Here is a 15,730-nt window from a genome sequence, read left to right on the forward strand (position 1 = left end):
ATTGCTTGACGTGTGACCTTGAGTAAGTCACTTAATTTCTCTATGCCTCAGTTCTCCTGTCCTCCCTCCTACTTAGGCCGTGAGCCCCATGCAGGATAGGGACTGTATCCAACCTAATTAGCTTGTATAATAATGTTGGTATTTGTTAAGCGCTTACTATGCGCAGAGCACCGTTCTAAGCGCTGGGGTAGATACAGGGTAATCAGCTTGTCCCACGTGAGGCTCAGAGTTAATCCCCATTTAACAGACGAGGTAACTGATTACCTCCAGTGCTTCTCAAGTGCTTAAAACAGTGCTCTCTGCAAATAATAATAATAATGGTATTTGTTAAGCACTAACTGCGTTCCAGGCACTGTACTAAGCGCTGGGACGATTACAAGCAAATTGGGTTGGACACAGTCCCTGTCCCACGTGGGGCTCACAGTCTCAATCCCCATTTTACAGATGAGGTAACTGAGGCCCAGAGAAGTTAAAGTGACTGGCCCAAGGTCAAACAGCGACAAGTAGCGAGATCGTATTGTACTCTCCCAAGTGCTTAGTACAGCGCTCTGTACATGGTAAGCACTCAAATACCATTGACTGATTGACAGATTTGGAAATGACTCAATTATTGAACCACTCCTTCAGCAATCAGATAATCACCAAAGTTAGTTTTTTGGGTGGACAGTCGAAACTAGACTCTCAGAAAAGTTGGAACAGAAACCAGTGAGGAAGAGGAAAATAAAATGGAACAAAAGAGTTGAATGTCAGGTTGCTCTCCTAGTTTACTACAATTAATACTTACGATTGAACAAGCCATTTTCCTTTGAGATGCGCTTTAGTGCAGTGCCTCAGTGCTTAGTACAGTGCCGGGCATTTAGTAAGTGCTTAATAATAATGATAGTTGGTATTTGTTAAGCACTTACTATGTGAGGAGCACTGTTCTAAGCGCTGGGGTAGATACAGGGTAATCAGGTTGTCCCACATGAGGCTCAGAGTTAATCCCCATTTTACAGATGAGGGAACTGAGGCCCAGAGAAGTTAAGTGACTTGCCCACAGTCACTAAGCACTGAAGTAGATATAGGATAATCGGGTTGGATACAGTCTCTGTTCCACATAGGGCTCACAGCCTTAATTCCCATTTTACAGAGGAGGAAACTGAGGCCCAGAGAAGTAAAGTGACTTGGCCAAGGTCACAAAGCAGACGAGAGGCAGAGCCAGGTCCCCTGACTCCCTGGCCCACGTTCTTTCCACTAGCCCACGCCCTAACTCTACGTATCCTGGGAACCCATTCCTATGGTTTAGCACTATACAAAATCTCTAAAGCAAACAACTCGACATACCATCTTGGTGGAGGGGTGAAGCTAAATCCACGGCTCTGAGAAAAGAAGGGCAGCTCGGCAAATACCCCGACGAAGCCAGAATCCCACGATTTCCCTTTTCAATCCGGCCGCCGTGTTTGCGTCGAGATTCCCAGTTAGGGTAACGAGCGGCACGACGGCCCCCTTCAACGGGTTGCCGGGCTGACAAGCAGCGGTTCCTGCCGGAGCCTCGTTAGGCTAAAAGTCAGGATTCTGTGCCGTTTCTGCTCGTTAGAAAGGCAGGTGGCAACCCTCTCCGCCAGAGCTAATAGAGTACTCCTTGCCCACAGAGACAGAGTGGGAATGAAAGTCTGGATCCTCACGGGAACAACCATTAGCTACCCATCCCTCCCACAACTTTAATGTAAAACACTTTACAGGGCAGAGGGAGAGAGAGAGAAAAAAAGAGAAAGAGTGTGTGTGTGTCTTCAGGATATAACTAAGACTTAAATACACATATCATGAGCTCACCGGGTGCAGTCTACGGCATATTACTGTGGATAATAGACGGGGGCCCCCACAAACCATGAAACAGACGAGCAAAACCTCTCCTGGTCCAAGCTGTTCCCTTCCCCCCTCCTTCTCCGCCAGAAGAAATGGAGACATTCTCTCTGGTTATCCCTCGTTGGGATCAGGTCAGGGTTTCAACAGAGAGGGGAAAGAAGGAAGGAAGGGAAGCAGGTGAGAGTAGGAAGGAAGGAGGTGAGACTAAGTGGGGTGGGGTGACGGGAAGAAAGGAATGACGAGAGAGGAAGGGAGAAGGGAAAAGGGAATTTGGGGAGAAGGAGGATTCCTCTAGCCCGATCTCTTCATGAGAATCTCTTCTCGCCATGAGAAGCAGCATGGTGTAGTGGAGAGAGCATGGATCTGGGAGTCAGAAGGTTATGCTACTTTTCTGCTGTGTGACCGTGGGCAAGTCACTTCACTTCTCTGGGCTTCAGTTACCTCATCTGTAAAATGGGGATTGAGACAGTGAGACCCACATGGGACATGGACTGTGTCCAGCTCGATTAGCTTGTATCCACCCCGGCGCGTAGTACAGTGCCTGGCACAAAGTAAGCATGTAACACATGCCATTATTATTATTACTACTACTACTAATAATATTAACTCTCCCCCACCCCCAAATTTCAATCAGTTCAACTGGGTTTTCCCTGCTTCCTCCACCGTGGGAGGAGGAATAATAATAATAATAATAATTAATTAATAATCCCGTTTGCCCCCAGAGACTCGACTAAATTAAAGGAAAAACCCGATCCTCAGAGAGCAAGTTGAATGTGGGCGGGTCCTTTCTGGCTTCCAGGAAAGGACGGATTAAGCATCAAACCCGTTTCCTCCATCTTCCTCTGCTGCTGCTGCAAGACATCGGTTTTTCTTATCAACCCCTCCCAAGGCCTCTGTGAATCCGGCCTGGAAGCCATGCAAGGAATCTGTAAAAGTAGCACTTTGAAAACGTGGTGTGAAAAAGTCTTCTGTTCTAGCAATCTGATTCTGTATTAATAATGCGATCAGAGAAACAGTTTGGCCTGGTAAAAGAGCACGGGCTTGAGGATCCGGGTTCTAATCCCGGCTCTGCCACTTGTCTGTCGGGTGACCTTCGGCATCTCACTTAACCTCCCTGTGCCTCAGTTACCTCATCTATACAATGGGGATTAAGACTACGAGCCTCACGTGCCTCAAGAGAAGCAGCGTGGCTCAGTGGAAAGAGTACGGGCTTGGGAGTCAGAGGTCATAGGTTCTAATCCTGCTCTGCCATTTAGTAGCTGTGTGACTATGGGCAAGTCATTTAATTTCTCTGTGCCTCAGTTACCTCATCTGTAAAATGGGGATTAAGTCTGTTAGCCTCACGTGGGACAACCTGATTACCTTGTATCTACCCCAGTGCTTAGAAGAGTGCTTGGCACATAATAAGTCCTTAATAAATACCATTATTATTATTAATTGGATACATGGACTGTATCCAATCCGATGATCTTGAATCCCCAGGACTTAGTTCAATGCCTGGCATATGCTAAGCACTAAACGAACACCGTAAAAAAACAAAACAACTCAGTTTCCGCTCTGTGTTCTTAATAGGAAATTGCTATGAGATTCGAGGCTCTCTTCTGACAACCTGAGCCTTATGGGGCTACAGCACAATGCACCGTCAGAAGGAACAATTATGTGCGTGCACATGCATGTGATGTCTCAGGGGTGAATGCTACAAGGCAAACTTTCTTTAATGTGGGGTTTTGCAAAAATGCAACCCTTGTTTCAAAGGAGGACTAGGGTTTATTATTATTATTATTACATGTTCTAATAATAAAATAGCTCAAATTGGTACAACGCATTTATTTCACTAAAGCCCTGGAATCAAATCGATGATCTCATTTTATCCTCAAATCGTCCTTACGGAGTAGGGAGAGGCAAGTATTATTATCCTTGCTTTACAAATTAGGAAACTGAGGCACAGAGAGGTTCAACGACAGGACTGAAGTCATACAGCAGGCCAAGGGCGGAATAGAGACTAAGAACCCAAGCCTGGAGACTTGCATACACAACTTTAAGCTAATATGACTTGTGGGTAAATAGACTACAATTGTGGATAGGACAATATGCAGTTATAAACGTATTTATTCCCTCTTTAGCACTTGTGTGTATGCCCATTTTATTTATTTTGGCAGTGTTCAATCAATCAACTGCATTTACTGAACACTTACTGGGTGCAGAGCACTAAGCCCCTGGCAGAGAACAATATAATAGAGTTGGTAGACACATTCCCTGCCCACAATGAGCTCACAGTCTAGAGGGGGAGAGAGACATTAACATAAATAAATGAATTACGGATACGTAATACGGATATACGGCTATCTCCAACTCTGCATCTACCCCAGCGCTTAGTACAGTGCCTGGCACAGAGTAAAATGCCATTATCGTCACGTACGTAAGTACTGTGGGGCTGCCGGGAGGTGGGCATGAATAAAGGGAGCGATGCAAAAGGCAGTGGGAGAAGAGGAACTGAGAGCTTAGTCAGGGAAGGCCTCTTGGAGGAGATGTGCCTTCGATAAGGCTTTGAAGGTGGGGAGAGTCACTGTCTGTCGGATACGAATATCGTGCTGTAAATATTCTTATGTCTGTCTCCAACGTTAAGAGAGGGCGCCTTGAGGACAGGGAACCTGACAGGTATTCTGTGCTTTCCAAGTGCCTAGTACAGTACACTGCACCAAGTGGGTGCTCAATAATGACTTCCTCTACTATTACTTTATTACTACTACGTGTCCCGGCTTAAGCACGTGCAGCAGAGGTCGGCTGGTGCCACGGGGAATGATAATAATACTTATAAGGACTGTGGTATTGGTTAAGTACTTACTATGTGCCAAGCACTGGGGTAGCTATGAGATTATAGGCATCAAACCCAGTCCCTATCCCACTTGGGGCTTGAAGTCTAAGCGGGAGGGAGAATAATTACTGAATCCCCATTTTCCAAATGAGAAAACAGGCACAGGAGAATTTAAGTGACTGGTCCCAGGTCAACATGCACATGGCAGAGGCAGAATTAGAAGGCAGGTTCTCTGCCACCCGTAGTGGATAGAGTATAGGCCTGGGAGTCAGAAGGTCAGGGGTGCTAATCCAGGTTCCCACCACTTGTCTGCTGTGTGACCCTGGGGGAGTCACTTTACTTCCCTGGGCCTCGGTTACCTCACCTGTAAAATGGGGATTGAGACCGTGAGCCCCACGTGGGACAGCGATTGTGTGCAACTTGATTCGCTTGTATCCATCCCAGTGCTCAGTACGGTGCCTGGAACATAGTAAGCGCTTAACAAATACTATTACTATTGTTATTCTTATTATTCTTAATCCCGCCTATTCTCTTTTGCCCTGCCCCAGGGGAGAACAGTTGGAAGGTAACCTACACACCTTTCTGTCGTAGATAGGCAAACATCCTCTCTATCCTATCTAGAAGTAGCATGTCTTAGTTTAAAGAGAACGGGTTTGGGAGTCGGAAGTCATGGGGTCTAATCCCGGCCCCTCAACTTGTCAGCTGTATGACTTTGGGCAGGTCACTTAACTTCTCTGTGTCTCAGTTATCTCATTTGTAAAATGGGGATTAAGACTGTGAGCCCCACGTGGGACAACCTGATTACTTGTATCTAATCCAGCATTTAGAACAGGGCTTGGCACAGAGTAAGCGCTTAACAAATACCATCATTATTATTACTATTAGATGTTGGCCTGTCCTGCCATATTTACAGTTTACCTTGTCCAATCTGTGGTTTTGTATGAGTACTGGAAGCAAAGCTTCAGGTGAGGCAGGGTACGAGGATATTTTCTACGAGGAGGGGCGGGTTATGGGCGCTTCAGAGCTATTCACCTGCTCTACTCCAACTTGCCAATGCCTTCCCCTTCCAGACCAAAGGGCCCAAGAGCATGCTTACAATACTTTGTGTTTGTTCCACTCTTATCATTCCAACACACCTTCACATAAAGGATCTCATTTTCTCCTCACAGTATCTCATTTTGTTCTCTGTGAACAGGAAGAGGCAGATTGTAACAGTCCCTATTTATAGATGAGAAAACGGAGTTACGTGTTAAGTGACTTGCCTAAGGTCTCGCAGCAGGTGAATGGCAGAGCTGGGATTAGAACCCCAGGCATCCTGATTCCCAGACCTTGCACTTTCCAGTAGGCCGAGCTGCTTTAAAAGCCTTGGCGACCCTCCCAGACCTTGCACTTTCCAGTAGGCTGAGCTGCTTTTAAAGCCTTGGCGACCCTGCCATTAATCAATCAGTGCCCATTCTAAAACTCCCTCGAGACGGGATCTGCATTTTCTAGGGACTCTACAGGATCCAAACCAGGAAAAGCACTGTGACATACCTGTGCCAGAAGGAGACTGTGAGCCCGTTGTTGGGCAGGGATTGTCTCTATCTGTTGCCAAATTGTACATTGCAAGCCATTAGTACAGTGCTCTGCACACCGTAAGCGCTCGATAAATACGACCGAACGCATAACCACTAGGCCATATTGAAAGCGTGCCATTCGCAAAATGAAAACACGGCTTGGTTCTAAAGTACAGGCAACCGTTCGAGTCTTCAATAATTTCTTGAAGAAAATATTTCAGTTGGGAAGATCGAGTGGATGGCTCTTCTAGAATGAAAGACCACCTCTCCCTCATACAACTGTAAATAGCCAGCAACTTAAGGAATTGCACAGCCGTACGGATACCAGGACAACAAAGCTTCGACGGTCGAAGCTAGGATGTGCCCGGCTAAAGCTGGAGGTGAGCAGAAAAAAACTGCACCTTTCGAATTTAAAGGACACCAAGGGTCATCCCTTGGTTGCAGTCAGAACAGGTGTGACAGGAATGGAGAGAACCCCAAATGATTGGATTAAAAACGTGTCGATCATGTCAGGACCGCAAGCAGGGCAGAAAAACCTGCTCAATGGTTCAGTAGTCTAATATGACACTCTTTCTCGTACATCTAAATGGATTAAAAAAAAAATCACTCACCGCTTAGAGGCCTCCTAACGTCGGTCAAGGTGGCCGGGGTTTGGCCGCTTTAAAGAATGCTCTAAATTTGAGGTTTTTAACTTTTTAATCGACGGGGAGAAACTTCCTATAAACTCAGATTAATGCCTGCTAATGCACTGAAGAAAGAAAACTAAAACCTTCCTTCTACTATAAAAACAAAATAGTGTGGCCTCTGTTTCTTTTCTGATAAGAGTCTTAAATACCAAACAGTTAACTGCATAATAACATTTACTGGCAGTGAGGCAGCCTGCTTAGCAGATATATAAAGCAGGTAAAAGGAGAAAAGTTAATTTCTTGGCTGAATGATTCCATCGGTAGCTGTAGGGCAAACTAGAAAGTCTTTTAGTAAAGTAGCAGTTGATTCTTCTATCAATCTGCAGCACACATACTCTTCCAAGGAATGCATTAAATATGAAAATCATATCCCGTTATCATCTGTTTCCAGCTTTCAGCCCAGTAAGCTTTTCTTAATGAATGCTGTAGCCTAAGGGACACGCATGCTGTTGGCTTTCTGAATAATGGAGTGAGGCTACCTTTTTGCTTATTACAATATCGACTAGCTGAGGGGGTTTCGCACATAGTCACAAGTGACTACTCTTGCCAGCATGCTCCAAGTTATTACAAGATGTTTTTAGACATTTCATCTGAAAGAGCTTTACTGCTTTTAGTGAAGAAAACATCTATGGTCTTGAACTGTATCATTTATATGGAGATAGGAAGAAGGATTAGAAGCCTGCATTACTGCAGATATATAGCAGAATATATTTAAGTATTCCTTGTCAGTCTTTTTGTCTGGCGCACAGATAGGCAATCTTTTTTCACTTCTTCTGTGAAAAGGTCAAAACGTACAAAATTATAAGCCCAAGGTAAAAATCGAACCGCACGTTTGGCTTACTTTTCATTTAGTCGAGTTTTCGAAACATTTCTAGAAAACGGACAGAGACAGACCCGCGTTGTTCTTCTCTTGGTTTCGGCCCAGTACGTGTGAATAAGGAGACAAGTGCGTTCCCTTTCCTTTAATCCGGTTGAGGTGGAGAGGGAAGCATTTCATGAGCCGTTTTCAGTAAAGTTTGGGAAAATCGTTACCCTTAAGAACAACCTAATCAAAAAACATTTGGGAGCCCTTATTTTCAGGAAATGACTAGCTTTAAAAAAGGTCCAGCATTTTAGAATCCTTCATCCCCGAACAAGTTTAATTTTGTTAAGATTCTCAGTACCTGCTCCTGGCTGTTTTCTTTGGGTTCGTCTTTCATCCAAGGGTTATTTTTTGAATGGAGCTGCATCCTCCTAATTTGGGACTCACATTCCATCTAAATAAAAAGCCAATATTGATGATTCTTTAGAGGGCATTGTTACGCCTGCCATAGATTTACCGCGGGACAGTCTTTGGAGGCTAAAAGATACCGCAACCGATAATGAAAAAATTATTTTCATTATTTGGAGACACAAAGAAAATTGACGTTGATGCTTTTCAAAAATAAATCATTTCATCAGAATCAACTCAAATGAAAGACAAGGTCAATGATTTGTCCAGGAGCCGATATCTATAAAACTGACTGTAAATTTCCATACACAAGTTTTATTGGACTTAAATCCTTACCATTCGTTTATCTGCAACCTGGCTTTATATCTAGCAATAAGTCGGTGAATAACCTAAGATTTCCTTTAAAGTCATGTAACTATTGAGCTATTTTGTTAAAGGATTAGAGCTTTAGAGTATTTACTGGTCAGCCATCTGTTTACAAGTGAATTATTCTGTGGTGAAAATATACTGTAAACACAGGCAGCATAAAAAAACAGCAGCTGTTAGGGTACTACTAACAACTATAAAACGATGTCTTCATCGCCACTGCATTTTTTTAATTGGCCTAAAGAGACACAATCATAGGAAGACCCTCGCTTGGAAACACGGAAAAAAACTACTTGGATTTTGTTCATTAGTAATCAAAACCTCGAGAATGTCACATTGTGGTTCATAATAAATAAACATCAGAACATTTTACGAATATGTATCGTTCAGACTGTATCTCCTGGATTACCAAACTATACAGCTCATGTGTCAGTCCTGAGTCTGGGTAGAGAATTTTGGTCTCCGTTTTCTTTTGCACGTACACGATAGGCAATAACATCTGAAATGCATTTTGTTTCTTCCAAATTCAGAATTTTATCTGGGGTTTCTTATCGATGACAGAATGCTATTAGCAAAATGTGCAGCCGTATGGTCTAAATGAGCTGCCGAGCCAAAAAAAAAAAAAGGTTTTATAAAATCGAAACAAAAAAGAAGATCGAGGGGAGACAGAGGTTAAAGAAATGAGGCAAGAGGGTTGGAAAAGAAGAAAAAAACCAAAACTCTAAAAATGGTATTTGCTCTTCCTGTCTCACTGCTGAACTGTCATGAGGTCTTCCAGGCAGAAGCAGCACTGTGCACTGCCTTCAGAGAAACGTTCATTTATAAAGAAAGGAGAACGCCAGCAATAAAGGCATAACCCAAGTTTGGGTGAACAAACATTAACTGTGTCTTTTGTCTGCCTCAAAAAAATTAAAAAAAACACACTGACTCTGGTCCCTTTAAAACGACTCATAATTTAATCCGTTCTTGCGAGCTTACCCACTTTGTGTAGCCTTTTTATCCTTTTGGGTTCATTTGTCTCTGAGTAATAATTGTCAAAAACAGTGTACTTATTTAGCAGGTACGCTCTACTCTACTAAAAGTGAATTGATGGCATCATAAGAACTTGAAAAAGGGGAAAATTACCGAGTGCAGAAAAGCACATACCAGTAGTCAAGTTCAGATTGATATCAATACATTTAAAAGATTTACTGAACCCTCAGTCCATTTTCTCAAGTGAATAATAGCACTATAAACAGAAATTGTATTCCACATTTTGAAACCTGAACTGAACACTATTATGCTGGATTGATGACCAGCACAAAATGTAATTCTACACACTGAGGAGCAGAGCTCTGCTCTCCCGTTTTCCTTCTTTATTTCTTTTCTTCCTTCTATCTTCCCATCTTTACCCACATAACAGCCCAATGCTAGCTATTAAATAATACATACAATCCCTCCAAATACTTCACAGCAATCCTTCAAAATCTCTGTCACTTTTTGACATCTGACACAATTTCAGGAGTCCCTTTTTCATCTGCCTAAATGCATCTACTTTCAAGGTTTGGACTGATTTTCTCTTCCTCTCTACTTCTCCCCGGCCCTCCCGCTTCACCCTCAGTCAGGATGGCTCTATCCTCGGTCTGAGTTATTTCTGTACCATTCTCCTTCTTCCAACTCACTGCCAGCCCTCAGGCTCCTTTCCCTTCAAAATTTTCCCTTTAGTCCAATCCCCTTAGTATCGCTCTACACCGATATCAATAACCACGATCTGAGTATTGACTGAGCCCTTACTGGCTGGAGAGAGCACTGTATTAGATGCTTAGGGAGGATGCAAAAGTAAAAGACACGATCACTGACCTCAAGGAGCTCATGATCTACTTGGGGTGAAAGGCACCGATTGACACAGAAACAGTAGGAATAAAGGCAAATAATGGGCAAAAGTGAAGAAACCAATGATACACAAGTGGTGAGTTGGCATGGCTTAGTGGAAAGAGCATGGGGTTGGGAGTCAGAGGTCGTGGGTTCTAATTCCAGCTCTGCCACTTGTCAGCTGGGTGACTTTGGGCAAGTCACAACTTCTCTGTGCCTCAGTTACCTCATCTGTAAAATGGGGATTAACTGTGAGCCTCACGTGGGACAACCTGATTACCTTGTATCTACTCCAGAGCTTAGAACAGTGCTCTGCACATAGTAAGCGCTTAACAAATACCAACATTATTATTATTATTGTTATTAAAATGGGGATTAAGGCTGTGAGCCTTACGTGGCACAACCTGACTCCCTTGTATCTACCCCAATGTTTAGAACAGTGCTTGGCACATAGCACTTAACAAATAACATCATTGTTATTATTATTAATAACTGGGCAGGTGGAGCGATTCATCAGGGAAAATGAATGCTTCCTGGAGATAGCCATTTTTTTCAGGAAGGCTTTGAAGGAGAGGATGGATTATGAAAAGGGAAGATGTCCCAGGTAAAGGGAGACAACAGCTCTTCCCACCTTCAAAACTCATCTGAAATCTCACCTCCTTAGATTAATTTTGATCTCCCCAGGTTATATCACCCCAACTCTCACCTCAGCACCTCTGTGTTCGTGGCCACCCGCAGCATTTATGTTACATTCTCTGTTACTACTACTAAAAATAACAACGGTATTTGTTAAGTGCTTACTTTGTGCCAGGCACTGTACTAAGCACTGGGGTGGATACAAGCAAATTGGGTTGGACACAGCCTCTGTCCCCTGTGGGGCTCAAAGTCTCAATTCCCACTTTCCAGATGAGGTAACTGAGGCACAGAGAAGGAAAGCGACTTGCCCAAGGTCACACAGCAGACAAGTGGCAGAGCTGGAATTAGAACCCAGGTCCTACTGACTCCCAGGCCCGTGCTCTATCCACTACGCCATGCTGGTTTTTGATATGAGAAGCATCATTAGTATTAATATTTTTATGTCTCCTATAGGACAAGCGGTCATTTTACAGTGCTTCTACTTGAGAATACCTGAGTGAATGAATCAAACAAGGAACGTAGGGCAGAGGGATAAAACGGGTATTCAGGACCACTAGGAACCAGGACACCTTGATCTTGGTCTCGATCTCATCTATCTCTCGCCACCGACTTCTTGCCCATGTCCTGCCTCTGGCCTGGAACGCCTTCCCTCTTCATAACTGACAGACGATCACTCTCCCCACCTTCAAAACCTTATTAGAAATACCTCTCTTCCAAGAGGCCTTCCCTGACGACGTCCTCAATTCCTCTTCTCTCACTCCCTTCTGCGTCACCCTTCACTCCCCTCTCTCAGTCCCACAGCACTTATGTACATATCTACAATTTCATTCATTTATTTATTTATTTATTTATTTATTTATTTATTTATTTATTTATTTATACCAATGCCTGTCTCTCCCTCCGGACTGTAAGCGTAGTGAATGTATATACTAATTCTTTTGGTGTACTCTCCCAAGTGCTTTGCACCAAGTAAGTGCTCAATAAACACCTTTAATGATAATGATGACGTCAATTCTGTATCTTAGAGGTTTGCCCCGGGATCCAGGCCCTGGAAATGAGACCCTGGTCCCCATTCTCACTTGGATGGGAATAAGGAAGTCCACGATAGCTGGAAAAAAAAAGCTCACTGTGCTTATGAATCCTCACAGTCAAATAAATCAGCCCTCCACTTGCTATAACATTCAATCATGTCGTCCAAATGCAATTCATTCCATCAGCGTGTGCTCTAAAATTAAGGGAAAAGACTATCTTCCTCATCTGTAAATGCTAGTAATTCAGATTGTCACTTGTTCATCAGTGGAAGCTTGCAACTATATTTTTAATATAATTCCCAAAGGAACTCAACAGATCACCTCAGGAATAGGATTTGTACGTATAGATTTAGCTATTCCATAATTTAATGAGACTGCCACAGTGAGAACTCAATTCTTGTTTCAAGCTCCTGAAGAGTCCCTGGGCCCTGGTAGTTATTTCGTAATCTTTGCCCATCACTTTCAACTTGAAGGCACTTGATGCGTGCATGAGATGCAATGCAGAACATCAGATTATATACCTTCAGTTTCTGCAGCTTCTCTGTACTTGCGGTGAAACTTCTAACGTGGTTTTCAAGGCGCTCAAATTCCTTTAAATACTCTTCGTTTCGCACCTGAGCCCTTCTTTCCGCTTCGCATATTTCGTCCAGATATTTCTTCAGTTTTAGGTACTTCAGTTTAGCTCTGGGAAAGAAAATAAGCATCTTTTAAAAAAAGGGGTGCAGTGGAACTTCAGGCTTAAAATGGAGCTTCTCTCATTCTCTCTCTCTTATACCCATGTCGATTACTCAGTGGTATTTGTTGAGTGTTTACTGTGCGCAGAGCACTGTATTAAGCACTTGGGAGCGCTGAATATAACAGCGTTGGTACACATGTTCTCTGCCCACAGTGAGCTTGGATTCTAGAGGGAAAAGCCGGGTCTAGTGGAACAATGCAGTCCTGTGAGTCAGAGGACCTCAGTTCTAGTTTCAGGTCACCTCGCTGCAAACTCCTGGAGGCCAGGGATATTTATCGAATACTATTCTCCCAAGCACTTAGTGCTGAGCTCTGCCTAGAGTAAGCATACTTCACAAATACTTCTAATCGATGGAAAGTTACCTGCTGTGTGATCTCAGACGAATCACTTAACCTATCAATCAATGGAATTTATTGGGTGTTTCCTGTGTGTAGAGGCCTGTAATAAGCGCTTGGGAAAACTCAATAGGGTTCATTCATTCAATAGTATTTATTGAGCGCTTATTATGTGCAGAGCACTGTACTAAGCACTTGGAATGTACAAATCGGTAACAGATAGAGACAGTCCCTGCCCTTTGACGGGCTTACATTCTAATCGGGGGAGATTGATAGACGCCACCTCTGCCCACAAAGAATTTGCCATCCACAGAGGAGTTTACAAGCTACAGTGTCTCAGAGATAATAATCCCGGCCTCTCCCTTCCTCACAGAAATGGTGTGAGGACAAAATGAGCTATGTAAAGCGAAAGCATTTTAGTAAAATAAAAGTGTTCTACACACTCAGAGTGTCACTCGGCATGAAAAATTCACCTCTGAGACATTTGCCCAGAGTTTAGAAAAATGGATAAGGCTAGATATATGTATGATTTTATTTTTTAAATGGCATTTGTGAATTGCTTACTATCTGCGAGCGCTGTACTAAGCACCGGGGTAGATACAAGCTAATCGGGTCGGAGGCCATCCGGGTCCCACACGGGGTTTACCGTCTTAATCCCCATTTTTAGGGATGAGGGAAGTGAGGCTCAGAGTTTAGAAAAATGGATAAGGCTAGATATATGTGTGATTTTATTTTTTAAATGGCACTTGTGAATTGCTTACTATCTGCGAGCGCTGTACTAAGCACCGGGGTGGATACAAGCTAATCGGGTCGGAGGCCATCCGGGTCCCACATGGGGTTTACCGTCTTAATCCCCATTTTTAGGGATGAGGGAAGTGAGGCACAGAGAAGTGAAGTTACTTGCCCAAGATCAAAGAGCAGGCCAGAATTAAAACTCAGGTCCTCTGACTTCCAGACCCATGCTCTTTCCGCTAGGCCACACTGTTTCTCTGACTGGGAGGAATCACTGAGTGCTTGTTGCACTCACTGCCCCGTGAGAACCTGAATAGCAGGGTGAGAGAGTATGAGAACTGAACTACTCCAATCAATCACATTTATTGAGCGCTTATTCTGGGCAGAGCACTGAACTAAGTGCTTGGGAGAGTACAATATAACAAAGTTGGGAGGCGTGTTCCCTGCCCGGTCAGTTCCTCTGGGCAGGTTCTGAGGCCTGAGGTCATCATGCCGGACCAGGCTCATCCATCGTACGACAGGAGATCCCATTATCCATCGTCATGGTCGCCGAGGAGTCGAATGGATGTACGGTAGGCTCACTGTGACACGCACGGATTACCCACATTCCTTTTCCCAGCCAAGCCGTCTTCCCGGCCCACCACCTCCTGAGACGCCTGACTCGGACAGCTCCCCCATCTCCTCGAATGAAGCCACGAGCCGGCCGCGGACAACTCCTCGATGAGCTTCCCCGGTGGTTAACCCACCCGATGGTCAAGAAACCCTTCCTTCAACCCAGTGAAATTACACCCAGCACCCAGAACCCAGAACTCCCCCCAGCACCGCGCTCTGAAAAGCACCATACAGACCAGAGGAGGGAGGTTCGATCCCACTTCGGCTTCTTCAACCTCAATCTAAAAATCCTCAGTTCTTGAACCTCTCCTAATAATGTTGGTATCTGTTAAGCGCTTACTATGTGCAGAGCACTGTTCTAAGCGCTGGGGTAGATACAGGGGAATCAGGTTGTCCCACATGAGGCTCAGAGTTAATCCCCATTTTACAGATGAGGTAACTGAGGCACAGAGAAGTTAAGTGACTCGCCCACAGTCACACAGCTGACAAGTGGCAGAGCGGGGAGTCGAACTCATGACCTCTGACTCCGAAGCCCAGGCTCTTTTCCACTGAGCCACGCTGCTTCCTCACCTGGAGCCATCTTCTAATCCTTTGTTTGGGTCAACCTTATGGACCCACTCCAATTTTCCCAGTTTCCACTGAAGCGTGGCTTATTGGAAAGAGCAAGGGCTTGGGAGTTAGACGCGGGTTCTAATCCCGCCCCTGCCTCTGTGCCTCAGTTACCTCAACTGTAAAATGGGGATTAAAAATGTGAGCCCCGTGTGGGAAAACCTGATTACCCTGTATCTACCCTAGGGCTTAGAACAGTGCTTGGCACATAGTAAGCGCTTAACAAATACCATAATTATTACTGAACTGGTTTCCCAGGTGCCTCTATTTTGAACCACCAGGAGCTGTTCCTTTACCTCCCCTGGCCCGCCCACTTGGGGTTTTTCCAAGAGAATGCTAGAGTTCAAGATCCCCACAGATGATACATGTTTCCCTTCCCTTTGAGAGCCCTGGACCAGCCTCACCTCCTGGAAATGTCTATCCAAGTAGCAACAAGCTTCACCAAGCAGCGTGGCTTAGTGGAAAGAGCACGGCCTTGGGAGTCAGAGGTCGTGGGTCCTAATCCCGGCTCCACACTTATCAGCTGTGTGACTTTGGGCAAGTCACAACTTCTCTGTGCCTCAGTTACCTCCTCTGGAAAATGGGGATTAAGACCGTGATCCCCAGGTGGGACAACCTGATTACCTCGTATCTGTCCCAGTGCTGAAAACAATGCTTGGCACATGGTAAGCGCTTAACGAATGCCATCATTACTATTATATCTAGAGTCC

At 44.4% G+C, this 15,730-nt stretch overlaps 1 protein-coding gene across 4 annotated transcripts in view; it reads right to left on the reverse strand.

The window, feature by feature from the left end:
* Positions 1-15,730, reverse strand: part of KIZ (kizuna centrosomal protein) — a 144,377-nt gene that overhangs the window by 105,625 nt on the left and 23,022 nt on the right. For 3 of the 4 annotated variants that reach the window (XM_029067316.2, XM_029067322.1, XM_029067309.2), the window contains 2 exons: positions 12,518-12,680; positions 8,066-8,158 (listed from right to left, as the gene is read on the reverse strand). In XM_029067316.2, the coding sequence (XP_028923149.1) occupies positions 8,066-8,158; positions 12,518-12,680 (256 nt within the window). The remainder of the gene's footprint in view (positions 1-8,065; positions 8,159-12,517; positions 12,681-15,730) is intronic. The other variant, XM_029067328.2, reaches the window with a different exon arrangement.

Source organism: Ornithorhynchus anatinus, chromosome 1 (assembly GCF_004115215.2).
Source record: "Ornithorhynchus anatinus isolate Pmale09 chromosome 1, mOrnAna1.pri.v4, whole genome shotgun sequence".
Taxonomy (NCBI): Eukaryota; Metazoa; Chordata; class Mammalia; order Monotremata; family Ornithorhynchidae; genus Ornithorhynchus; species Ornithorhynchus anatinus.